General features: G+C 38.6%; 3 protein-coding genes across 9 annotated transcripts; 2 read left to right on the top strand and 1 right to left on the bottom strand.

Moving 5' to 3' along the window:
• Positions 1-30: 30 nt before the first annotated feature.
• Positions 31-15041, bottom strand: LOC119731544 (Werner syndrome ATP-dependent helicase homolog). 3 transcript variants are annotated; one of them, XM_038204715.1, is made up of 29 exons: positions 14906-15041; positions 13776-14078; positions 13253-13423; positions 12940-13048; positions 12680-12755; positions 12508-12572; positions 12235-12343; positions 11889-11963; positions 11611-11693; positions 11221-11327; positions 10798-10982; positions 10466-10548; positions 10132-10223; positions 9891-9963; positions 9481-9589; positions 8564-8665; positions 8344-8427; positions 7279-7417; positions 6353-6408; positions 6044-6075; positions 5367-5515; positions 4562-4747; positions 3684-3796; positions 2722-2887; positions 2133-2234; positions 1895-1991; positions 1531-1596; positions 1010-1200; positions 31-777 (listed from the first exon to the last, which is right to left on the bottom strand). In XM_038204715.1, exons 2-29 carry the CDS (start codon positions 14076-14078, stop codon positions 484-486), a joined length of 3417 nt encoding a protein of 1138 aa, XP_038060643.1. In that variant the 5' UTR covers positions 14906-15041; the 3' UTR covers positions 31-483. The 3 variants fall into 3 exon arrangements, with proteins under 3 accessions (XP_038060643.1, XP_038060644.1, XP_038060642.1); XM_038204716.1 differs by lacking the exon at positions 14906-15041 and adding an exon at positions 14836-14856; XM_038204714.1 differs by lacking the exon at positions 14906-15041 and adding an exon at positions 14454-14477.
• A 359-nt stretch (positions 15042-15400) lies between these two features.
• Positions 15401-19331, top strand: LOC119731545 (ovoinhibitor-like). Of its 4 annotated transcripts, none has more exons than XM_038204719.1 (7): positions 15401-15613; positions 15952-16045; positions 16428-16571; positions 16947-17108; positions 17526-17645; positions 18245-18347; positions 18446-19331. In XM_038204719.1, exons 1-7 carry the CDS (start codon positions 15557-15559, stop codon positions 18447-18449), a joined length of 684 nt encoding a protein of 227 aa, XP_038060647.1. In that variant the 5' UTR covers positions 15401-15556; the 3' UTR covers positions 18450-19331. The 4 variants fall into 4 exon arrangements, with proteins under 4 accessions (XP_038060647.1, XP_038060645.1, XP_038060646.1 ...); XM_038204717.1 differs by having other exon boundaries at positions 18397-19331; XM_038204718.1 differs by having other exon boundaries at positions 18245-18374; positions 18424-19331.
• Positions 19332-19692: 361 nt separating this feature from the next.
• On the top strand, positions 19693-27217 carry LOC119731546 (WW domain binding protein 1-like). Of its 2 annotated transcripts, none has more exons than XM_038204721.1 (5): positions 19693-19867; positions 21098-21194; positions 21579-21820; positions 22576-22668; positions 25591-27217. In XM_038204721.1, the coding sequence occupies exons 1-5, from the start codon at positions 19793-19795 to the stop codon at positions 25633-25635; spliced, it is 552 nt and encodes a 183-aa protein (XP_038060649.1). In that variant the 5' UTR covers positions 19693-19792; the 3' UTR covers positions 25636-27217. The 2 variants fall into 2 exon arrangements, with proteins under 2 accessions (XP_038060649.1, XP_038060650.1); XM_038204722.1 differs by having other exon boundaries at positions 19697-19867; positions 22579-22668.
• The last annotated feature ends 359 nt before the right edge of the window (positions 27218-27576 follow it).

Below are 27576 nucleotides of genomic sequence, written 5' to 3'. Positions count from 1 at the left end.
GATAAAAATTGAAAAGTTGCAAATTTAAAGAGTACGTGAGTGGAAATTGCTGCGTGACAATGTCACACTGCCCAAAACAAACGGCAGAGAATACCAATCGCACAATGCTTGCATTCATGAGAGCACGAATTGAATCACCCACACTGTTCCGGCACTGTGCAGTCGATAGGGGCCAATTAAGGGCATGTGTGGTTACGCTTTTCAATTTCTCCTTGCATAATCTTTAAATTTGCAATTTTTCAAACTGCATCATTATCCATAAACCGTTGTCAATGTTGAACGATTTACAGTCTTTGGTCGTCAACCGGGTATCAAAATGTAGCTAACAAAATTCCCAAAAGGTCTATATTTAAATGACGTCATTATAAGATGATCAGATTCAAAATTATGAGCTCTCCAATGAGAGTTGACTTTCTTTTGTTTTTGTGATGTTTATATGTGTATTTAACGGTGGTGATTTACTCGCATCTTCAGGAATATTTTTTATCGTCTTCCAAACAAGCTACTTCCCTTTGTTTTCTTAGTCGTCGTCCCACTAGTCCCTCCGCAAACTTTCCCTTTCTTGGCCGACCCGCCGAACCAACTAGGAAGTTTGCGTTTGTTTCCACTGCTCTGCTCTGGTGACGGACTGCTAGTCGTAGACATGCCGGCGTGATAGGAGGCACTCTTGCTCATCTGCGGGCTGGAGGCAGGGCTAGACGTTGTGGCGATTGAGAAGGAGGGTTTACGGTCGAAGGAGGCTGCGTGATGACGCTCCTGCTGATACAATGGGTAATGCTGTTGGTTGAAATCGGTGGTAATATAAAAATAACAGGGGGATTTTGAAACCTCCGACTTTGGTAGAACTTTGCAGGAGACGTGAATTTTAATACTTCAGTAAAAAATTTGATAATTAATTACACCATCAATTGACCCATCTGGAATTATAAAAAAAAAACGGCACCTAAACCAACCTTTAAAAAAAAATAAGGCTTTATACTACTATTTGGAATTTTGAAAAGTCACCTACCACTGTTTGTGGAAAAAGTGGTCTGGACGAGCCGCTTGGCTGTTTGCCGGGTACCGGTTTATCAGTGTCGTCGTCACCGACAGTTGTCGACATGCCGAACTGAACTTGGAGAATTGCCAAGACTATTTTGATGTGGTGCCAGTCTACGGACTCGGGTAGAAGGGCTTTGATGGGGCCTAAGCGACTAATGTCTGAACGGAAAAACAAAATTTTCTTTGTGTTTGTTGGGTTGGTTGGTTGGTTTTTTTTAAACGTTGTTTGTAGAAAAGACAGAGTAAAGTCAATGAAAAACAACAAAATCCAACAAAGTCAACCAATGAAAAATTAACCTTCCGATCACGACATCTGAATGGCAGAGTAATTTTTCTCTCAATTTCCAAATCAAACAAGTATGTGCAAATACTGGCAAAAATCAAATAACTTTTGTTAACATTTTTTTTCTTTTTGTTAAGTCTCAGCATTGCATTGTTGGTTTACAGTTTTGGTAAACAAATACCAAAATAAGGAGAAACTAATGTCACCTGAGTTGATAGGGGGCGCTCTAACGACGTCCTCGATCTGTTTCTGAAGGGCTGAGCTGATGCCAACTGTAAGCACAATGACAAAAAATGACCAAAAAACCCAAGCTCTCGATTGAAAAGGCAATGATAAAATGGAAATACATCAGTCAAAATTGAAGTCAATGGGTTTGAAAAGTCATATCTTTGGACGCCAACTTCCTTCACAATTAATCAAAGCATGGACTCAAAATGAATAGATGACAATGAAGGAAACATAATAATACATAATTATGATACATGTACTTTGGACTCTTCTTATAAAAATATTCATGGCAGACATTGAGTGATTATTTTGTACACAAAAGTTGGTCTTAAGAAAACCTACGTCGGGTAAAATTGACAGGATAGCCAGCCTTGATGGCGTCTGCAAGATGGCCGCCGACGGTCGTCTCCTTCAGATTTCTCTCCTTAGCAATCTCATCCTGAAAGGGAATAAGACATCAATTTGTGGGAAAAATACAACTTGAATGAGTAGAGACTCGCACCTGAGACCTCTAGATTGCAATTCCAGTGTTCAAGTAAGTCTGTCAAACTATCTCATTCCTGAGTAATTGGTAACGTACCAGGGACATGTTCTTCTCGTGGAACAGATTGTAGCTTTCTCGGACCGTCTCCGAGATTTGGTGGACGATACTTGTTCTCTGGAAAACCACACCTTGTGAGCCCTGAGTGGGGGAAATATGTACACTGTGTAAACAAAAACTGGGTAAAAAAAACAGTTGGAAGAAACAATTTACCAACAATTGGTTGAAATATTGGAGAATTTGGTAAAATTTATACCAACACAAGCAAAACGAATATTGAGCCTTAGGAGAACAATAAATACAAGACAGTTTACAATACAAGCAGTTTTTGGTATCAGTTAATACAAAAGCCAAGTCTGTCATGAGGCAATATGGCCCATCAGGCTGGCATTTATCTGGGATTCGAAACAACTGAGAATATTTCTATTTCCCCTGGATTGGATGCCAGTCCATCGCAGGTTACTGCTAATGCTGGTACTCATTCATACTCCTGGGTGGAGAGAGGCAAGTGGGGTTAAAATGGCTTGCCCAAGGACACAACACACGGCAAGCAGCTGGATTCGAACCCCCGACCCTTTGATCATGAGTCAAGGACTCATCAGAAAGATATGTCAGTGGTTCTGCTTACTTGACTGTCTGTGATATGAGACGGGGCAGTAGCTGGAAAGTTATCCATCTTCAGGTTGTTTTCTTCGCAGAACTCTTGCACAGCTTCAATGAACCTCAGTCCAAACTTCTCTGCTCTGGCCTCAGCTATGCCATCAATCTTCAGCAAAGACTGCTTGGTACTTGGCCTGTGATACCAAAACAACACGAGGTCAGCCTATAGTGTAGCTGGTCCCACCGCCCGCAAAATTCTATACAATTGATTCAGGAAGTCTGTTTCCTAGAGGTCCTTTCATGCATCTGGCATCTAGGGCCAAGTTCGGGCAAGGACCATTAGTCGACTAGTGGTTGATTTGTGACGTACCTTACGCCTGCGCACTGATAGCAACGTGCGAACGTCTCTAGTCAAACGCTGGTCAAAATGTCATCGCAAAACTTCTGGATCCTGGCTCTCTGCTAGCGTTATGAATGCGCGCGGCTATTGGGTACCAGCGAAGCAACCAACCCAGTAGGCTGGTTCCAAATAGTCGACTAGCGTAGTCAACCACCGTTGACTAGACAGAGTTCGGGCAAATGTTAGTTAACCATTGGTCAACTATATTCCTTGCGCGAACTTGGCCTAAATAGGCCAGAGTTAGCTCATTACGGGTAACCCTATACCATCTCCCGTCAACAGCCAACAACCAGGCCAATTCACAAGTGACAGTCGGTCAGTCTGTCAGTCAGTTAGTCACTCGGGGAGTCAGTCAGTCATTAGGCAGTCAACCTGTCAGTCAGTTTCAATGAGGATCATAGGCTAGCCCTCTGTAGGCAAAGCAAAAATTCGAATTTGTCTAATTTAACGGGTGTGCTTTCTGAGATAACTGTAGATAATGCTTAAAGGCTCATTTGTGCCATGTGTAACACACCACCATGCGTCTTGTTGGAGTAACAGCCCTAGTATCAGACATACAGACAAGCACACAGACAGCCAAGCAACTCTACCTGATGATAGCCAGATCGTGAAGGTTCTTGTTGTTAGCCACCATGTAGGGTGCGGCTCCCATCTCAGACGCGAGGCTGTTTCTCAAACTCATCAGCTTAGAGTACAGGACACCCTGAAATAGGCAATTGAGATAAAAACATAAGTAAGTCAACCTTTACAGAATTGAACTTGAGCATGTGAATCGAGGAGCAAACTCTTCGACTAACAGACTAGAATACAAACACATCAACAGACGGGGTGACGATCACACAAATACACATTGTCATACAGTGACCATGTTTTAACTGTACAGACTGGCATACAAATATCTTGACGGGTGAGGTAAAGGACACACACACACCCACGTGTGTAAATGCCGGCAATCGTGAACGCCCCATTGTCCCTAATCCTCTTTCCTTTGTTTGTACTCTAACTTTTTAGCGACAGCTCTCATTGGTTTTGTACACGATTTGAGATCGTGGACGTTCGGTCAATCGTGGACGTATTGTTTGCGCCCCAATTCTTTTGTCCTACGTCCACGATTGCCGGTGTTTACATACTCACCCACGCACATGTGTAAACACCGGCAATCGTGGACTCCCTATTGTCCCTAATCCTCATTCCTTTGTTTGTACTAACTTTATAGCAACAGCTCTTATTGGTTTTGTACACGATCGTGGTCGTTCGGTCCATCGTGGACCCGTTGTTTGTGCCCTAACCCTTTTGTCCCTAGTCCATGATTGTCGGTGTTTACACACGCTGTCATGGAGTGACCAACATGTAACTCTTGTTCCGTAGGCTCTACCTTAGGGTGGGCAGCGCTAAGCCTCCAAGGTAGTACAATCAAAATACAGCTAGACAAACGGGGTGACAAACACACAGATAAACACCGTCATACCTGTAACTGTTGCTCCTTAGGATCCACCTTGGGCTGGGCAGCCTGCATGCTGGGTCCAGGAGTAGCCTCGTCATCGTACGAGACCTGCTTCCAGTTGCTGACTTGGGTGGACGGCAAAATTTGCGGACCGCTGCGTTGGGCCAGGATTGTGGGTTTCAAGACCTCCTTCTCAAATGACAGCATCTCCTGCAACGTCAGCAACAGATTCCATTATTGATCAGAAAATCTATACTAGGATTCTATATTAACTTTGTTTCTTTTTTTAAATAACTTTGTTTACCGTTTAACCCATTATTGGCAAACCACAATGCCTGGTTCTCCTTAAACTGCCCAAGGTTGGTTTTATGGATTCATCAAGGTGGGGTGCAGGGGCGTAGCCAGCGTTTTAACCATAGGGGCGAGTGGGGTCTGGATGTTACTGTGGGGGTCACCCAATATCTGTAGCATCCGTGCTGAAGGTAGACAGGTTTTTTTCTTCAATGGTCCATCTTCATCTAAGTACATGGCAACAGGGCAAACTTGGCCCATGACGCCATGGGGTGCAGAGTGTGTTCAGTTCTGTCCAGGTTGGATGACTGCCTTGAACAACTCAAGGGACTTCAGAGAGGTGATGGACTGGGGGAGTTGATTCCAATCAACTGCGAGTCCCAGGGCCTTCATAAAATAAAAATGGGGGGGGGGGAGGGGGGAATGGATACCATCTTTCTATGGGGGCGCCCTTCAAAGCGGACGCTATCAGACAATAGGTGGCGCTTTTCAGGCTTTGGTCGTTTTCACTTTTGGATGTGACAGAATCTCTTCTCACCTGATTAGGAGTAATCTTGAAGGAATCATTCTGGCCTCGTGTGGCACTTTTGTACCAACGGTGCCCAAGGAACGACAGCTCCACAGTAGCGCCAAAGCCTCCAGGGACCTGTCTCTCGGCGAGGTATTCCTTGTTTATCACCTGCCGGGCTGTAGGTCAGGAGTTATCAATTCATCTCTTTTGGTTTTATCCACAATAATAATTCAATAAATATCAATTGAAAGGGACTCGTGATTTGTAACCAAGATATATACGGTGGGCTCAACAGCAGACATTTTTCACAGACATTTGACAAAATGACAGAGTTTTATTTGTAAGCAAATGCATAAACAATTTAAAGACTTTAATATACATTACAACTTCACCCCACACCCAAAAGACAAAATACACAACATTCTTTGTAGGGCTGTGCATCGGAACTGGGTACTGAGTTCCCGACCGCTGTGTCAGCAACCAGTTCCAGATTACGGAATCGAGTAAGTACTTAGCAAGTTCTCAGAAAATGAAAAAGAAAGGTTTTGAATGTCATTTGTGGAGAATTTTCATAATGAAAACCAGGCTTTGAATATCACTTTAATTTCCATACCATGTGAATCACAACATCATAATCACAACGGAAATAGCCTGCTTTGAAATGGATGTACGTCCAGTTAAAAAGGTCCAATTGCTAGACTTACCAAAGGATTTCCACCATTTTTCAGCCCGGTATCTGCAGAAATAAAACCAGTTCTTTAAAACTTAAAAGTTCAAACCTGTCTTTTGCTAAACAACAGCAAATGAATAGTCGGTCACTTTTAAACTTTTAAATGTGAATGCATTTACTTATTTGTATTTTTTTATTTTAGGTTACCGAAATGCTGCTTTACCTGTGAGAGAATTTCGAAATTGCTGCCCAATTCTATAGAAAGTACGACAAAACTATTTTCAAAATGGTGCGCTAATTTCAACACTGTTTTGCGATCGAGAGGCACACATGGAGTACTTACTTTCCGCAGCCGAAATCCCCATGAGATTGATATCGCGCTGGTAGTTTCTGGTTGACCTTGGGAGACAAAATGAACAGAACTTCATTTCAGAGAAAGTTTTCTGATCAAAAATATGATTAAAAATACTTATTTATGACACTCTGAGACGACTCCAACTTCTGAGTGTGATACAAATCCCCCATAATTAAAAATTAAATGCTAGAAAAATGGACAATAGACAAATTTTGAATGTTAAACATTTATTTCAAAAACACTCCACACTGTTAATTTCTTAAGTATTCACCATTATTTCAGAACCATTTGTGGCATTTTTAAAATTTATATTCTTGAAAAGATTCTTCTTTTACAGCGCCAAAGGTGAGAATCACTGCAAACTGCATCACTGCAAATCGTTAAAATTGTATACATATTTAAAGAGGTTGTGGAATGCTAAAAGTCATTTTGTTTTTTATATTTTTTTATTGTAGAGTAGACCCATATATATCATAATGACAAAGTCCCATTCTTTTGTAATGTGCGTTTATATGTTTATAAAACTGAAATTCATCGAGTAATTTGTTGGTCGGCGAGCGCATAATTGAAATCAACAGTCGTCGGGTTCTTCGTAAAATGAGAAAAATCGTGACGTAATAAACAGGACTTGTTTATACTACGCTGCATCGGGAGTCCTGTTTATTACGTCACGATTTACTATGTTTTGTTTGCTACCCCCAACGACGACTTTTACACAAATTGCACGTTCGGGTCGAAACAGGACCTGAAAAACAGCTCTCAAAAGTACCTTTTGTACTCATTTCATGACAGACACAATAGTCGTTTTTATTTCATCACACCTTAGGCTACATATACCCGAAAAATGACGGAAATGTCTTCGAGCATTCCACAACCTCTTTAAAACTTTCCTGTGTCATCAAAAGTGGGCTTACCGAGCCTCTCAGAAAGTATACAGGGACTGTGAGCCCGAACCTGCCGCCTGTTACTTCGACGGCAGTGAGTAGATGGAGCAACTCTTTGGTGTAATCCTTCTCATCTGAATCCCCTGATGTAGCACCGCCCCTTGAGAGTCTGTGAAAGGACCACACAGCTGTATTAGATTACACAATGTAAGCCTACTGGGCACAAACCTATGAAAAGCTTGAAACTGTATACAGCTTTTGAATTGCTATTTGCATCTGGGCCATTCTATAAATTTAGGGTCTAAATAGTGTCTAAATTTTTCTGTTCATTTGCCATTCCTGTAACATTAAGAATGACTTTGGGGTAGGCAGTTTGCTATTCATAATCACTCTTGGAGGACGACTGCATTTAGGAGTGCATCAAAGTTATATAATGTAAGATGTAACTGGGACACAGAAAAAAGTGGACTTTCAAATTTATAGAATGATCCACATAGCCACCACCTATTAACCCCAACTCCCCAGCCTAATTTACTAGGAACCATACCCATTCTGGCAAATTCCAACACCCACATGGGAAATTGTACACACACACTGTTGGACTTAGTTTCTGGAGGTATGCCAACCCCAGTGTAAAAGACCATCAGTTTAGGGGTACTGTACCTATCCCAACAGATTTAAACAAAACCTGCTGATGGGCTTTGATGGGTTGTGTTCGGTTAGGCCCCCGGTTTCTGGTATGCGCGTCGGCAAAATGAAAAAGTTTTTTTTTTAATGAAAGATGATGTCTCAAAACCGCCAAACTCACTGGTTTGACTGGAATCCTGCTGCTGCGCAATTTTAACGTGTTTTTAGATGGGGTTATGATCGAGAATAAGCTTTATGTGGCCTCTCTGGACTCCCACATATTTGCACTAAGTTTAGTAAGGCACCATTTGCAGTCATCAGCCGACATTTGAAGCAAAAAAGTCAGGTAAAAAAAAAAAAAGCCGCGTTGCCGCACCACTTTTTGGACAAGCTCCATACCAGAAACCGGAGACTTTTTTTTGGCCTTAGGGTTATTGACAATGCACACTACTGTCATCACTCCCTTACCTTTGTTTGCAGTTATCACAGCATTGGTCCGTGTTCATTATGGCACTGTTGGCCCCTTTACCACCAAAATGAGACAAGATTTCTCTGTCGGTACAACAGGAAAAAAAATCACTGATGACAAAGAGATTGATAACATGAAACTTTGTATGATTAGAGTTTTGGCAAGATTACAGAATTTGACGGAAGGTTAACGGCTTAGAAGACTTCAAGGAAATCTTACTTTCTTCTGCATCTTGTGGTGGACAGATATTGCTCCATTTTGGCTATCATTTTACTCTTGTGGGCTCGGAAACTTTCGCTGGTTATATCTTTCAAAAAGAACCTGTCAGGATTCAAAATATAAATATACAAATATCAAGTAAATTAATTGAAAAATTAAAGAAGTGATATACAGGGTACAAAAAAGATAATCCTAAGTTAATGGAGTATGTTAAAATTATGAACATGAACACTGTCAGTATGGGTGTAACGGTCAACAAATCTGTTATGAAATCTGACTACATTATTCTTAAAGGGAATATACATCATTTGCTTTTGCTGTAATTTTCAGAAATGGATGGAATTGGGGGGTTGGAAATATATAGCAAATATAGTTACACTGACTTTTTTGAGGTTTTGGGCTCGAAAATGCTATAAAAACCAAGAAAAACAATCATTTTCCTGTAGTCTGGTTCCCTGAATCCATATAAGAAGAAACAGAGCAGTTTACATACATTGGGGAATTGTAAGGTCAGGGAACCAGTCTAGCTGGCTCATACCCGTTCATAGGTTTGTAATCAATTGCAAACAAGTGCAATGGTCAATTGGGGCCAGTATTTCAAAAAAGCCAGTTGTTTCCAACGCTGATCGGCCAACAGCGTTGGAAATCGATACAAAAATACCACTTTTCTTGAAAATGACAGTATACCAGGTGCCATGATTTTACAGGATGCTTTACACTTTCATTCACTAACAGTCCAGCAAGGTATTTCAAAATGATTTGGTAGTTTTATTTTTTGATGTTTGCAAATGTTGTATTTTCCCTTTAATATCTTCAGGCTGTGGAATTCAGCTGGAACTAATGTCTGCAAATAATGTCTGCAAATATAAACCACATCATTTGGAACTAAGGTTGGCCAAATGTTGTTTAGTACCAACCTGTTGGTAGCGAAATCTCCAGAACTGTAGAACACATAGCAGTTACTTGGCATACCGTCCCGGCCAGCTCGTCCAATCTCCTGATAGTAAGACTCTATATCCTTGGGCGCTGTTTGAATAATTGTAAAAAAAATTACACTTTTGTTGAAAGTATATATTTTATCGACACTTATTGTTGATGCATCAATTTCACAAAATGTTTTTAGCATCGTCATTGAGACAGACTTGGTTGCTTACTATGGAAAAGACAACTAAAAACTAGACCTCAAATGCAGAACCCAGCCCCAACAATTTACAAAAATGTAAATGCATGAATACCTGATTTAAAAAAAATAGGTATACTATCGCATACATGATTTAATCCTCATTTTGTGGGATTACATTGGCTATCATGAACTTTGACCTCTTACCTCCATAATGTATGATGTTCCTGACGTCCGGCTTGTCAATGCCCATGCCAAAGGCCACAGTGGCTACAATGCACTGCGGACGAGATCATTTGAAGATTTATTTTAGTGCCAAATCTCATGGAAATTTGGAAGATAAATGTGAGGAAGAAAATGTTTTGCCAGCTGGGTGTCTAATTATTTCTGCTTTTCGCATTAACGTGAGATATTGCTTATTGAAAGGGAAACAAAAGGCTTTGCTTACCTGCAGTTCGTCCCTGACAAATTTATGGTGGGCATCTTTGCGTGCTTTGGGCGTCAATCCAGCATGGTATATGGCTGCTTTCACACCCATGTCTGCAAATATAAACCACATCGACAAAATCAAAGATAATATGTTTGAAGGAAATTAATTGCTCTTCTCCAAAACAAAACAGTTTTCGCTGGTGCTGAGCTGCTGCAGATACCTGATCTCATAGCATTATGAATATGGATAATAACAATGACGCATTTTGAGACTTTTGTAAAACATATTAAAAGCACCACTTTAATATTATTATCATGAATATCTTTAACTTTTATTCATGATTCAGACTTGCCTTTGAGTTTCGAACCAACATTTTCCGTTGCTTTCTTCGTGGGGCAGTACACAATGGTTGGGCCATCAAACTCATAGTAGAACCTGAACAAAATTCCACCCAAGTCATGAGTTAAATTATATGGGACAGTAAGATTCTGACAGAAGTTCCACATTAAGGCAGTCAGGGGAAGAAACTTGAGTAATACTTGCAGGATTTGACTTTAGCGGTAGCCCGCTAGCCAAATGCTAGTCAAAACAGCGGCGGGCTAGTCAAAGTATGCCTTAATATCTACATGAACAGACTTGTGTACCAGACATGTGATAGACTCAACTACAACGCTCACTACTCACTTGCGAGTTTCCACCATGAGCGACTGCAGGTCCGCCTCAATGTGATCCTTCATACGGACTTGTAGGTAGAGGTTTGGACGATCGAAGCTGGTACAAGTAATCTGGGGGTGTTTAAGCTTCAAGGACCTGCAGATATCATCACGGACATTTGGGGTTGCAGTGGCCGTCAAGGCCACAAATGGAACCTTTGAATAATCAGAGAAAAACGGGGGAGAAATTTAATTCCGTTTTTTTGATACTAGATACTGAGGTCGCAATATGATAAGCATTACCATAGATTTGTTTAATAGTAGCCAATATCAACAAAAAATATTTAATGAGTTTTAGTAATGAATGTTGCAAGGTGTGATGTAAACATTCTTTTCTTTCAATAAATCATAATTTATGGAGTGTCAGTCTGACAAATGTGTGATATTTTTTTACCCCAGGCAGGAGTGTCCTCAAATTTCCCAGAGTCCTGTAGGATGCCCTGAAATCATGACCCCACTGTGAGACGCAGTGGGCTTCATCGATGGCAACAAGTGTGATGCCTAAAAACACAAACAAAATCTGACAATTAAAACAGAATTTGTTAAAATCTATTTAAATCCATAACAACTTTTACTCGACACATGATGTTTGAAAATTCTCCAATCTACACAATAACAATACACTCTACTTAAAAAAGTTTCATATCATTTTGAGAAACAACTGCCTCAGCAAACCGAAGTAACCAGAAATTAGACATGAAAAATATAAGGGCTGGCTATTATATGATCACAAAAACATCTGCAGGCATATTTTTCAAGTTAGTTTTAAGAAATGGATACTGACCAACTCTTTGCTGCAAGTCTCTCAAGATGTCGTCCGCTACGGAGACAAACTCTGGGGTCAGGTAGACAACGCGGTAAACTCCACTACGAAAAGAAACACCACAGTATTAAAAACTGTCATTGGATTTGTTTCATTTCATTATTTCCGAGTGTGTATAACCAAGATCCAGAATCCTGCATCCGCTACACTCAGTTATAATTTTCCATGACTCGACTTAAGGAAAAAATTAATCAGGATTATCGTTGCGGGTCGATGATTAAGATGACGAAGCCTCTCACCTAAGAACCTCCTGCGTAACTCGGCCCATTTCTGTCTGTGCCGAGCCTAGCATGCATGCCTTGATGTTGGCAATCCTGCATGAAATCAAAAGTATCAATAAAAACAACCTGGTCAAGTTATACATTTATGGCTACAAGATCAAAACAATCTGAAAATGTTCTTTTGGAAGCCTAATCTAACAGAAATTAACTGTAGCCTCGATGGTTAAAAAAAAGTACAAATACATAAATGTATGTGTTTAACGAAGGCAGGATTTAGTCATTATTCAAATATATCCTGCAAATGACTTGGTTTTAAGAGAAAATGGAAACCAGCTTTCACAAAAAAGAAGCGAATTGTCCGTACCTGAGGGCTAGTACCTGGTCTTCCATCAGTGATATGAGAGGGGAGATGACTAGACTGGTACCCCCGGTGAACACCGCCGGGTACTGGTAACATAAACTCTTCCCATAACCTTGACAACAAAAAAGATCCCCAAAAATCACAATTTTACTTCTCAATCCTAACGATACATGTACATTGCAGTTGATGAGAAGTATCTGGTTAATTTTTTACTGAATATCTGATACTCAAGTTTGTTAAAACTGTAGTTTAAATTGATTTTTTTTAATTAATTACCTGTTGCCATGACAACACACTGGTCCTTTCTGGCTAAAACTGAGTGGATGATTTTCCACTGCATTCTGGGAAGGAAAAAACACACAAATTTATACTTGTATAGCCTTAGAAAGAACCTCAATCATTTCTAAATTATTAAACATCCCCCATCCAAAAAAAGCTACAAACTTACGGTCTGAATCTGGCATGTCCAAAGTACGTCTTCAGGACGTCAATGTGCTTCTGTTCAGGGGGAGGGACTGACGGATCTAAACAAACAAATTGAACAAATTATGAATATTCTATAATAAACTAACGATTGAAATTACACACTAACATTGCTCGAAATAAATAATTAACCAGTACAGTCAACTGACACAGTACACTGACAGCATACAATTTGACTGTGCAAATCGCTTTGCCAACCAAGCTAATCTAAATGAAGTATATTACCATAATCTTCTTCATCTGTTCCATCGTCATCTTCCTCCTCATCATTGATATCGACTGGTTCATTTTTAACCGAGTCTCCACTTGCCTGTTTGCACACAGCATCAATCTCCTGCTCAAAATAAAAATAATCAAAAAGTGGAATTTATTAATTATTACTATTAAAATGATGTGGGGTTTATGTAGCACTCTTCACACATGTTTTAAGGCACTTCACAATTACTAACCCTAATCATCCGGCCATGACATCAGTGTTTTGAGATAGAATTTGGGATAAACTCAAGTTGGCCATTTTTGAAATGAAAAAAATTCAGACCTGTAACATTTCCTCATCAAAATCCTCTTCCTCCTCTTCAAAGTTCTGTAGATAATTCATCATCTCATCTGTCTCTTGTTTCTCCTTCTCACTGGGTGTCTTCTCTTGCTGCGATTGAACTCTGCTGAATTCAGAAGTTCTGGGTAGCGGCTTGTTTCTAACGGGTGTAGGCTAAGAAAAGATAAAGATGTCTTTACTTTTAGAATACAACCACCATACCAAACTTGACAAACTAAAAATATCAGATGGTTTCTTTTCCTCAGTTATTTTGACAAAAATTCACTCTTTCAATACAAAAGTATTTTAATAAATTTAGTGTAGCTGGAATTAAAGCAATGCAAAACTGATGTTGAATGGATATATTGATTTGTTGTTTCAAGCTAAAATTTTGGCTCCTTGCACATAAGGAATAAGACCCATTCAAGTTGATGAATTTGACAAATCAGCCTCATTGTGACAATGGCTCAGTTTGTTTGAAATTATCTTTTTTATTATTTTTGTTCTTTTGTACGGCAGAAAGTACCTCTAAAATGTCCCTGTCTTCTTCCTCTAGAGTGGCATCACCGAATGATTCCTCCGCATCTAGCCAACCGTTGGGGGCGCTCTTCATCATCTCTTCATCGTGGCTACGCTGGATGGCCTCCTCTGCCAACATCTGGAATTCCGTCACCAGGGACGCCGCCTGGCTCAGCAGCTGTTGACCCTTTTGGAGGGTCTTTGGATGACACAGTTTGCTCCGATGTAGCATCTCCTGGGAGTCTGAAGCGAGGCATTTCAGAGCTTCTAGCTGATTCATGAGCTCTGCTGAGCTACTTTGGCCAGCCATCTAAAATTGAATCAAAATTGTTTAAAAAGCACTGATATAGTGATAAGTACACTATTACTTTTTTAGTCTTAAATGAATATTACAAAAATAAACTGACATTTGTTCTATTCAACAACCACTGACATTTGTTGACAATGCAATTAAAATGTAAAAGGTTTTATCTGAAGGAGTCCAACTGGGCATATCTTTAAATATAAGTAAAATATGATGAACAATCCGACAATGATGAAGCAAAAATTGTAATCGTCATCATGTAGCTGAGGACCTTGTTCCATACAACTTATTACAAGCATGACAAGAGAACGAAAAGACACATTTTTGGGGACTGAATATCTGAACATTTGGCTGTAATACAACAGCAGGAAATGTTTAGACCATTGCATTTGCAAGCCAGCTAGACACGTGCAAATTTAAAAAAAAAAAAAAAAAAAAATATTCATGTAGAAAATTGTAATTAATTTATATTGATTAGGGGGCCTATTGTATTTTTTTTAATTTTAAAGGAAATTTTAATGGGTTTTGTTTTGTTTAAGGGATAACATCTGTATGTGGCGTGAGTATAACTGAATTTATTATGTATTTCGTGTAAATAATTAATATGTGATTTAGCAGATTTTTGGTAAATCTAGCAGATTTTTGAAGTGCATCCAGCACGGTAGCAGAATTTTGCCATGCTGCGCGGCATATGGTCAGCGGTCAGGAACCCGACTGACATGACTGACATGAGTGAGAATGAGATTTTCAAATATTTACTTACTAGGCTCTGGTTAAAAATATATTCATAACCCTGACACGCTATTTATAGTACCAACGTTATTATCTTCTACCTTTGCCGCTTTACCGGAATCGATGGCAAGGAAACTAAGCTTTAAACTAACTGATTATCCCTCGTTTTAAGTTCCCGCGGTGATATCAAAAACTCATGGGCGCCGCCATTTTCGTATATATCTGAAACCCAAGTAATTTTCGTAAATCTACGTTAGCTAACCCGCCATGAAGTAACAAGTCACCAGTCTAGTCTAGACATGAACATCATTCTGGAAATTGCTTTTCCGGTGAACACAATAAAACCCAACGTAACAAACATTTTTCTTGCGCCTGTTGGCTGTTGGCCTGTGGATATGACCCTATGACGGAGTTAATTATTTTTAACAAAAAAATGTTTACAGTAAATGGGGAAATCAAGTCGTTGAAAATGATTTCCAAGCTTGTTGCACTAAAAACGAAGAGTGACAGCAGTTGCTGTGACCCTTTGGAAATTAATCGGCATTACGCGTTATATGCATATGTATTACATGACGTCATATGTAGTCGTCACACTGCAGTCATTTCCTGTTTACATTTGTGGTGTCAGAAAGTGTACTACTGTGTAGCACAGTTCCTCCAGGAATTATCCCAAACTAAAGTACTAGTACAATTATTTATTAGTAGAGAAGCTTGCTAATCGAAGAAAAGTTGCTCCGCTCAGTCCACCGAAAATGAGGAGATTCACCAGTATTGTTTTGTGTGTCATTCTTGCCATATCTTTGGTTTTGGTGAGTTGTCGAGACAAGATCAGAAAGTCTAACTCACTGTGTTCCAGTGTTAGTGTTAGTGGTGTTACTTAGTAATACCATAGAGCAAGGTCCTAATACTACTTACTACTATGGAGCTAGCTCCATGGTGGCATTAACTTGAAAACTGGCAAAAGTGTACTGCTGTAGTACTGCTTTTGCTTGCCTTCGCAGGATTCAAACCCAGTCCACAGAAGTGGAAGCTAGACAGTGAAACTTGATTGAAACTTTGAAAGGACTGCTGCTGTTGTGATTTAACCAGACAGCCAGTACTCAACATAACTAATGTTTAATATCTGCTTGTCATGCTTGTGTTCCAGAATGTTGCAGCTGAGCGTGGATACTTCCATTACCAAAGCCATGGGATGAAATATGAGCAGACGACACAAGATGAAGAAACATTTGTGAGAAGAAGTATGTCCAAGAAAAACCACTTGTCCACTGTGGCCACCCATGGAGCTATAGCTCCATGGGACACCAATTGGTCAGTGGTTGTTTAAATGTGTAGTTAAATAGCCAATGTTACTACATTTCATACATATTTCATGACAAGTAGCTCCTCTTTCATTGGTCAATGTTCAAACACAAATGGGATGAAAAAAAAAACACAATAAAACTCAAAGTTCAGGGCAGTACATTAAGAGTGTACTTACTTGAAATAAACAGAACTCACTTACTCTATCCGAAGTCTCAGTTCAAAGAGAATTTAAATGTAGAATAAACAGTCAGAGAAAACAAAGCAGAGAAATTTACATGTTCTTCACTTGTTTCTTTTCTCCCTAATTTGTCTCTGCAGTCAACAAGGAGGGGGCATGCCAAGATTTACCACAAGATATGGCAGGCATTTGTGTAGAAGACTGCTCTGGTGACAGCGACTGTGAAGGGAACTTCAAGTGTTGCTCAAATGGCTGTGGGATACAGTGCCAAAAACCTGTAGCAGGTATGTGCATAGCGTCGTTCACTACTTTCACGTATCATATTCTTTACAACAAAAAAATAGACATGTATGTAGGATGGTTCAGCCAGTTTGGCATGTCTAGGCCTATGTAGCAAATTTATCAAATACATGAACTTTGCTATGATCTGGTTCGATTGTCAATAATTCATTACAATCAATTTACACTGTATTTGTTTCTCCATGAATGAAAAACTCCCACAGAGTGCTGGGACATGTTGGTGTAGTATGAGGAATAACAGGCGGGGCGGTTTGGAGCGGTACAAGGGCCACTGGGTTAATTTGGCAAGTTCAAAGCATGATGGAGATTGAGTTAAGAGATCCAAGGTATTGAAAGCTCTTTTCTTTTGTATAAAACAGAAAAGCAGTGCTCCATTGCCTGCAACAAGATGTACGATCCCGTGTGTGGGACCGACGGAGTGACCTATGGCAATGAGTGTACACTGCGGTACCTCAAATGCACCAGGAACCAAGATTTCATCCACCAGAAGAATGAAGGAGAATGCCCACACCATCGCAGAGGTAATTCCATTTCTGCTCTCATTCCTTTTCCCTCCGCATTTACTACCCCCATGTTTCTGCTGATCTGGATGGGATTTGAACCCGGACCATTGAGGTGGAAGGTGGGGAAAGTACCACTGCGACAACCCAAATCCCTGTGTGGGCTTAAGAATCCTTTAAAAAAATACTGGATCCAGATCCAGACCACTTTCAAAATCTAGTGGATTTGTACTTGTATCAAGGACCACCCCTGAAATAATTTTCATGAAAAATCAGTCCACAAGTTTTGGAGTTACCTAGTTAACAGACCAACCAACCAACTGACGAACAAACAAACTAACACAGATGAAAATATAACCTCCTTGGCAGAGGTGTATCCAGTATGTATCCAGTATAAATGTTGATTTTTTTTTTAACTTTTGTGTGTGTGTGTTGTAGTGGGGCCATGCGAGCAAGAGAAGAACCTGAAACTTGACAGGGCATCCATGGTTGGACAAACTACTCCACGGTGTGACAATAAAGGCTTCTACAGACCCATGCAGTGCTCTGGGTCAATCGGTACGTATCTCTAGTCCATGTCTTGATAGAAATAAACTTTAGACTATATGAAGCTCCTTTGCAAATTGTGACTTTGATAAGTATTTATTGCAATAAACAGGGTTGCTCAGTCTTTGATTTCATTTTACTACTGACTAGTTTGATCGAATATGGATGAAAGAAATTTCATTGAAACACCCATTTTTCCTGAAGAAAGATTATTGATTCAGCTTAGAAATTCACAAAAAAAGATACTCACTGTTAAAATACTGTACCCTTATATTGGCTTTGTGAGGGAACTGACATGACGCAAGAAGGCAGTGTACATTCACTATCAGGGGTGTGAAATCTCAGCTTAAAAGCTGATTTTAGCTTTTTTTGTTTTGGATTTCAGCTTCTTTCCCCTCACTTGCTGTGTACAAAAGTATAGGAGATTTCCAAAGTTCAGCTTTTTACACCTTTTTCAGCTGTTTTCAGCTATTTTTATCAGTGGTCACTCACACCCCTGACTATGCCGTGCCAGGTTTAGTGGGTTATGCATCATGCACGGATAACACCCAAATATAAGGACCTTCAAGTCTAATGTTTACAGAGCTTGAACTTTCCTCTCTGTACTGCAGGATCTTGCTGGTGTGTGACCAGGGAGGGCCTACAGGTGACGGAGGCCGAGGGCGTCATGATCAACTCAGATGAGGACTGCCTCGAGTTTCTCATGGAGCAAAAATAGTATTGCCCGTTTCACATCATAGGGTATGGGTGACTTGGAGCAAAAATAGTATTGCCCGTTTCACATCATAGGGTATGGGTGACTTGGAGCAAAAATAGTGTTGCCCGTTTCACATCATAGGGTATGGGTGACTTGGAGAAAAAACAAAGGATATTGATTTGTGTTTGAAAACCTAAGATACATTTATTGACCAGTTCCGTACTAAATAACAATTGGAGATGTACCAAAGGACTTGTATTTTACAGCTCAGTAGCATAACTTTGCATAATTTAAGATTAAAAGATTCTCTGCTACTAAAAGTGGCTTAAAGTTTAATCAGATATTGATAATCAGAATTAAATTTGAACTTTGAAAAAGAAAACTTTTGGAAATCAACTATGTAATTGGAACTAAGAGTATATAATTTGGTTTTTTTTACATTTACATGATTTAAAATAAAAGTTCAGGTATTTGGTACTTAAACACAGTTTTTACATTTAGTAAACAAAAACCGTACAGAGTCAGTATTGTGTATTAAAGTTACATCAGCATTTAGTTTACTATTCAACTCATGGTATATTGAACTCCTTATTTGTGTACTTTAAATTTGTACCTACATTTATTAGCATGACGGCAGAAAAGAAATATTTGCGAACACAATCACTTTCATTTTGGTCATAATCACGGCAACTCTGAATCATTTCTTTGCAAAATGGCATGGATCAGTGCTGTAAGTGGGTTCAATGTTCAGGGGTTCGTTTTGTGGGCAGGTTTTTTTTGGGGGGGGGGGTGGCTCATTTAGGCTGGTCGAGAACTCACAAACTTGAATCCACCCACAACCATTCGTTAATCAAGTTAAATTTTGTGCATCCTTTACAAAATGATATTTTTTTTAAAATTCGTTAGATACATTCTGTGCATATGTGCCTTGCTATTTATACAAAACAGAAACTTGAAGTTTACTTTCTTAGTATAATAAAATAAGAAGTTGACAAATTTGGTGTTTTGTGTCAGACTCGGACTTTAATTGTCACTGATTGGTTGTCCTGAGAATGATTTTGAATATGATATTATTTTTCAATACAAAATCCCAAAGCTTCTGGTTTTTTGGTGTCCCAATATGGGGTGGGATTGGGGGAAATCATAAATCCACGAAATAATCAGCAGAGGTTTTTTTTTTCTTTTAAATAAAATAACTATGCATGTGCTACACCATTATGCAGTAAGCATTAAGTTGAGATGTGACGTCACACTTAACTTGGAAAATTGCAATCCTGGCTTAATCACGTGATGCGTCACATGAGAGATTTACTGGTCTATGCGCCGCCGCGCCGATACAGGGAATATTGAAGCAGGCTAGCTGCACGGCAATCAGACTGATTCTCAAGTTATTTTTTGATGCGTGGTCCTGTTGTTTCTGGCCCGCAATTTCCTTGATCTTGAAACAAAATTAGTCCAGAAAATGGCATCAATAAAGATGAATCCTTTTGTGCTGCCTTTGTGTTTGTGGCTTGTTTATCTCCTCGATTCTGCTGCCGTAAGTAATTATTACTGATTATCGTAAAATTCGTAATTAAAAGTGATCAGCGGGGTGGTCAGTGGTGGTGTTTCGGCCATGGGCTCAACAACTTCCATGATTTTCGGCTTTCCAGGACGGCACTGAATAAATATGAGGAAAATCTTCTAAAGTTTCTGTCGTATAATTGGAAAGAATGAAAGTTTATTCATCACAGTTGTATACGTATACACAGTTTGGCTCCCACAGTTTTTTCTAAATTTTAAATTTGTACACATAATTTGCATTTTTAAATGAACGTGACCGATGGTTTCTCAATCCAAAATATATTTTTTTTATACAAAATATATGTTTTTTAACCTTTTATTTTATTTTATAAATTCATTCATTTCCCTGTAAAATTCACCAGTTTGTTATTGTTTGTCATATTGTGACTTTCGCGTAGCTTATATTCATTTTCATTTAAAATTTACCTTTAATTTGTATTATGATCATGATGATTATGTTACGTTATTTTTGTGTATGTATATTTTTTGTTTAGCTTTCATGCTGTCTTTGTTTATAATCGTTCTTGTCATCCTGTGTCTTCTTTGTTGTTTATGTTCAGGGGACTCGCACTCGACAAGCTTTGCTTTTTGTGGGTCCCCTGCATCTCTAGGTGGTGTTATTCAAATGTTATTCTTATCTTTATATTCTAAAAATGCATGAATCATAGTCGTACAAACTGTATTCTTTTATGCCTTGAGATGAAATAAAGTAAAGTAAAGTTTAATATACAATTCAAGTTTTGGGAAATTAATGTATCCTGACCCCAAATGGTTATGTACAATTCTCTAGGTGCATGGCCATGAGAATTCTTGAAACTTAGTTTAAATTATTGTTACTTTAGTACATGTATTTAACTAGTCTTAAAGTTAAATTAGGGGGAAAATGTTGCAACCTGACGCCACTTTTTTTTCCTGCATATCATCTCAATGAAGGTCATTAATTGCAAAAATGATGATAAGATATGAATCTGGCATGTGTCTGGGACTGAGAATCATTCCAAATTTGTTAAAAAATACTTGGAAAATTTTCCTCTCCATAGACTTTGTACACAATGTCAGGTTGCAACATTGTTTCCTTAGTCAAGATTGTTAGTCTTTAACCATGTTAACTGGCCCCATTATTTCTCTTAACTCAAAGTAAACTGTTAGATGCTTTAGGTCATCATATATCTTCTTTTTATTTATTCTAATTTTTGCACTGCAGGCTGAATACTGTATCGACGGGTCGTACTGTAGTACTGGTTGTTGCAGTGATAGTTATGGTTACTACTACTGTTGCTACAATGTTGCCCTGACATGGTGTAAGTTATAGGGGAAAAAATATCAAAATTGACCTAGCAAATTGTTAACCTAAGTAACTAAAATTGGGAACCCTTTAGCTGCAACCAACATGACCAATTTTAACAGGCTAGTTTTATCACTGAATTAGAAAATTTTTAACATTGGATTTGAACAGTTTCGAACTCCAAACTTTCTACAAGTTAAGAGTTAAAAGTCTCCAGAAAAAGTTGTTAAATGATGATTGAGTGAACAATACTAAAAAAAATGATTTGTGAAATATCACATTAATGTTGCATTGTTCTCTGCCGTACATGAATGTAAAATAATTTGCATGATTTATTTTGTCATTGGTATCAGGAATGAAATACAAATGTTAAAAATGGTTTATTTTCCCCCCATTGCAGGGTTCTGGTTCATGTGGGGGGTAATCCTCCTGATCATCCTGACCACCTGCTGCGCAATCATCCGACGTCGCCAGATCCGTCAGCGCCAAGTGCTGGTGGTCCGGCAGCAGGCTTACTCAGGTCCCGTCTACGGCACCCTGGTGAACACCGAGGGGCCACAGCAGCCCTACACGCAAGCCGGCTACAACCAGTATGGGGGATACCCCCAGCCACCCCCAGGGCCTGTCCCACCTTACAACCAGGTATTAAACTCAGTGGTGGATTAATTATTCAGATTGGTGGCTGAGGCATTGAGGTTTAGAGAGATCCAAAGCTACAAGAAGTGCAAGATTGATAGTATTGTATAATGCTTCAGGAAGTTCAAAATATCTTCCTGTAATTTTAGATAATTACCATTGATCAGACGGAAGGGATTCATTATCCACCCAAATTGCCGTTTTTAAATCTGTCCAAATAATCCTCCCAAAACATTTAACCAACCCAAATTTGAGCTTGGAATCTTGTTTCTTGCACTCTGCCTTCTGGTTTACTTAAAAAAAAGAACTATCCCAAACAGCCCTGCCTGTTACTTCATTGCATGTTTACAATGTCTTACAAAGTAAGTAAAGTCTGTCAAGTCAAGAGCCAATGGGGCCCACCAGGCAGGCGTTTATCCCTGCTTTCCTTGGCCTGAAACAATTGAGACTATTTCTATTCCCCTTGGATGGGATGCCAGTCCATCGCAGGTTACTCCCCAGCTAATGCCAGTACCCTTTTAAACTCCTGGGTGGAGAAAGGCAAGTGGGGTGAAGTGGCTTGCCCAAGGACACAACATATGACCAGCAGCTGGATTTAAACTCCTGACCCTCTGATCACGAGTCACAAACCCTAGCCACTAGGCCACACTCACCCCTCATGTAGTACAGGTGCAATGTAGTACAGGTGCAATAGGTTCAACACTGCACGCAAGATTGCTAAATGTTCACCAAATCTAATCTGGATGACAATCCTTCATTGGCAGGTTCCTCCAGGCATGCAGCCCCCAGCCCAACAAGTCAACCCAGCCATGCCAGTACAGCAAGCTGGAGCAGTCGCCACCAAGGAAGCCCAGGTACATGTAAACACCTTGATCTCACTAACAGGGGAAGTCAGTTGGAGCATCCACACGACCATTTTCTCCTTCGTCGTGTTGGTTTTCCCACTCGTATCCATCTGGTTTCTCTTTTCACCCATTCTCATGCTGTACTGTTTCTTGTTGTACCTAATTGTTTTCTACTGTGCTCTATTACTTCTGTCCTAATGCACAAATCTTTTTATATTAAACATCTTCACATTACTGTATAGACACTTTGCATAAGGAACCGTCTAAGTTGAGGTTTATACGTCGGCGAAGGGCAAAATCTAATATCGATAAGTGTACATCTTTGAGGTGTTGTTTTGTTAATTTAATTCAGTAACAATGAATTCACAAGGGGCGTAATTGAAACCCTGTTCTCGAGTGACCCGCGAACAGTGTTCTCGGGTTGTTGATTACGAACGCCCAAGTGCGTGTGGAGTGCAGCTTGGCGAAAATTCAAGATGGCTGGCGCCGTATCAAAACGCCGAATGAAAAGAAGGGACAATTAATTGAAATAATACAAAAATAATTAAAATCCCTAAACAGCTATAAAAATTGGCAAAGACAAAGCTGACAAGCCCACTCTATAACCACGTACATTTTAATTTTTGTATCGTTACTGCTCCAGCACTGAATGTATGCTTTCAATTTTATACACAAATATTAACGCAAGTTCCTGTAGGGGCCTAAATCCCCCATCTTTGTTCTGGACGTTCTTCATCTACTCTCCAATAAGTGGGGAGTGAGAATTGTGTTCGCAAACACCATTGGCATGTTGATTCCCGTCATTCGTAACCCTGTTCTCGTGTTCATTCAACACGTGATCAGGGTTTTGAATACGCTCTAGAGGTCTACTTGTGCATGGCCCCATAAAACAGGCATGCAACTTTTCCTCGGATCAGCTGATTTCCTCTTTTTTTACTTCCCATGTGTGCCATTGAAAATAGAAAAACACTGTACAAAGTCTGGGGAAAATTTGAATTTCCTCTTTTTTTGTGATTTCCCAGTTGCATGCCTGAATTAAAACAAAAGCACGCATCTCACAGATGGCTTCAGTGCAGACAATCTATTCCAGAAGAGGGAGGGGCAAATTATTTTAAACACCCCCACTCCTTACTCCCCACTCTGGGGAGAACAGTCAGATCCTAGGAATGGACGTAAAATGCACCTACATGTATATTTGTCATGCACATTTAAATTACTAACAGTTCTTTATTCTTCTTACCAAATTCTGCATATTTTTGTAACGTTGCATTGTGTGTGAAGTCCAGACTTGTGGTAGGGTATTTTGTACTCAGTATAGAAATTGATACTCATTATGTAGTATTTAAGCTCTTTTAGGGAAAATTTTACACTTATTCACACAGATGTTGAATAGATGTACATGTACATCTGTTGACTTATATTATATTTTACAATGTGGAAACGTACAATGGGTCATCCATACTTTTTGGAAAATTACCATTTTTCCATGCTAAAATACATTCCACATGTTTCATTTAGTTTCTTTTATTGTCCATTCCTCGCATAACTTTATTCTCTCTTTATCACATACATGTATGGTTTACAGATTTGTGCAACAAAAATTTGCATTCCACCTAAGTTATATTGATATATTGAAAGAAAAAAATCTACGTGTATTTTTGTATCAGTGTTTATCATGTGGTGCAATTAAAATTAACTTTATTCAGTAGTAAATTTTGAATCGGTAATTGCAGTTAGATATTCCAATTGTATTTAAATTATATTAAATTGTACAAATTTGTATAATATTTATCACGCATAGTACATTGAATTTATATTTTTTACTATTGTACAAATTTCTAGTTCTTACTGTTTGAATCTTATTTTTGCTGCAGACATACAATGTACATGTACCTGTACAGCATTGTTTTGGATTGAGCAGGGTTAAGAGAACATCACAAATTATTGGATTATGTTGAAAACCTAAGTTCAATTTATTTTCAGTCACATCATATACATGTACTTCATTTCATGCATGCATCCTGCCAAACCCATGTTAAAAGAAACACACGTATGTATTTGCGCAGATGTGGAAGTCAATATTAGCGAATTAGTGTCACTCCGATGGCATCGTTTCCTTTGAATCGCATGTTCTTTCCTTCTGGGAGTTCGAGAAATATCCCTTTCCAGTCGAATCATATAAATGTACATGCATGCATGCATACATCCTCCTTAACCCATGTTAAAAGAAATACGTAATATTTACACTGATGTGCAAGTCAGTATTATTTTTCCAGCACATTATTGTCGCTCGATGGCATACTTTTTCTTTCACTTCACGTGTCCTGTAAATCGCATGTGAATTCCTTCCGTCATTTTCAGGAAATTTCACTTTCAGTTTGTGTGATATATGAGCTTGTTTATGCACTGTTGTGGTTGTGAAATGAAAAGTTACTATTTAAAGTGTGGTCTGTGTGTGCATTCATGCATGTACACACCCTACACTGTCGTAGAGGGTCGCATCCTGTTTTAACCTCATTGTGCAATATTCCTGTACATGTGTCCCATGCTGTATGTATGGTGATTACAGGCATGCAGCTTTTCCTCGGATCAGCTGATTTCCTCTTTTTTGACCTCCCATGTGTGTCGTTGAAAATAGAAAAACACTGTACAAAGTCTTGGAAAGATTTGAATTTCCTCTTTTTTGTGACTTACCAGTTGCATGCCTGTGATTACAGACTTTACTTTCATTTTAGTGATTCCAAAGTATTTTTTGGCTTTGTAAATCCTTTTTTGTATAGTGTTCAGCACCTGTTGACAATTTTGGATGTAATGAGAACTGCCGAGCTTGACTTGAATTTCTGTTGCTTTTTTTTTTGGCCAGTTTTGTAACCCCTTGTGAACATTGTGAACATTATGTTTCTTGTGTTGTCTTTTCTTTATTGGTTACAGTACGACCCCAATGACAAGCCACCACCCTACAACCCTGGTTCCTAATTTGTGGAATGCCGGGTACCAGACCAGCAGAAACCACCCCACAGATGTGAAGAACATGGATTGGTGAAGGAATGTACTAATTTCTGACATGTACTAATCATGTCCCTTTCAAGCTATCATCGACAATCAAAACTTAATGCAATGTACAGAAATTATTTGTCATAATAACTGAAGCTGTTACAGGAGAGTCTAAATTGGACTAGGTATTTTGCCCACGTTATAAAAACTAACTCGCATCAAAAGTTATTAATAGTACTACGGACTGATTTTATAGAGAGAACCAAAAAAAATTGTTAATCCACAAATAGTATATGTACGCAATCTTTTTCTATCGGATCGAATGAGTGAAATAAAGAATTTTATTGATAATACACAGATGTTAAAAACAACAATTTGTATTGTTCTAATCATGCTTTACAGCCTGTTACTAGCGTAGCTCTGGGAGAATATCTGAACGTATGGGAGGAACAGATATTCTCAAACCCAAAAGTTGCCAAAGTTTTCCAGTGGGAAAATATGTCACTAGCCCAAGTGCCCATTGCACTATTATATTGCGTATAAGACTTGGTCACATAAAGAATTATTTGTATTTTTTAATTAAACAAGAAGTTTCTTTTGTAATAAGAGCTCTTTATAATGCAACTCATGCAGTGTTAATTCTGTAAATTTTTAAGGAAAAAAAGTTGGATTTTTTTTTTCATATTCCTGAAATTGTTAAAATTAAAAACCATCATTTTTGCACATCTTGTTTTTAAAAATGTGTAACATTTCAAAGTAGCTGGATTTTTGTCCTGTCTCAGAGACAGGAAAATGCACTAAAAATCATTTGAAATCGATGACATTTTTGTTTTGATTTCATCATTACAGATTTAACATTCATATACATGTATTTTAAATTCTTATCAAATATTTTTATACTGTAAGTTTTAGATTAAAAACAAGAATTTGTTTCAGTTAACAAAATCAGTAAGTTGCGCTCTATTTATAACTGATAGCGGGCAAATACATTATCTTGTATGTCATATAGCCTGGTAATATGCATCGACCTTTGACCTGGATTGTGCGCATTGTGAAATTAAGTTATACACACTGAATAATATTGGACCTTTGATTCTTCATGGGATTGTTGACATAATAGTTTTGTCACATGTTTTTTACATCACCATATCACAGATTGACAAATTTGAAAGAGATCGGATTAGGATTAAAAAAAGAAGAAATTTCCCGAAACAAATCAAAAAATACAAATTTAATGTCATTGTCTGTAGGGAGATAAGTGTTGCACCAATATATATTTTGTTAAATGAATGAATAATAGGTTTTTTTTTCACTAAACATGTGCATGTACATAAATGGCGTATTGAATTATCATATCTGGGGTTTTTTTTCATAATTATGTTCCAATCATCTTATATATATTGAAATCATGAAATTTACTTCTGTATTCGTTTGTCTTGATTAAGTTGTCATATGCTGTTTAATTGCTTCTTATTTCGGAAATATATACAAATTTTACCTTTCTAATTTGCACCTCATTGGGTGAAATGAATAAATAAACATACAGAAATTAAAGTCTTTGAAATTCTATACAAATGTGTGTTATATTTTTAAAGCAATGACCGACCGGCATTTTATGTACGGGTTAGGAAAAAAAAGGAGTTCTAATGTATTCTGCTAATTTTTGCAAGAAAACCAGTGAGGGCGCTATGCGCAATTGACAACTATACTAACAGCTTGTCACACAGCTATAGTTTTTGCCGGTGTAGTATGAATTTAGGTTTTTTGAAATACGGACTCATTGGTGGTATTGTGCATGCTCATGCATAAATTATTAGGAGAGGGACCGGTCACTCGAGAGGGTTTAACCAATAAAAGGGAAAAAGAGTCTGATTTTCATACGAGTCTGATTTTCATATGACACCGGGAATTTCAAGCTCGGCA

This window comes from Patiria miniata, unplaced genomic scaffold (assembly GCF_015706575.1).
Source record: "Patiria miniata isolate m_02_andy unplaced genomic scaffold, ASM1570657v1 HiC_scaffold_24, whole genome shotgun sequence".
Lineage (NCBI taxonomy): Eukaryota > Metazoa > Echinodermata > Asteroidea > Valvatida > Asterinidae > Patiria > Patiria miniata.
Note: the sequence above shows the minus strand (reverse complement) of the source record. Positions and strands in the feature narration are given on the sequence as shown.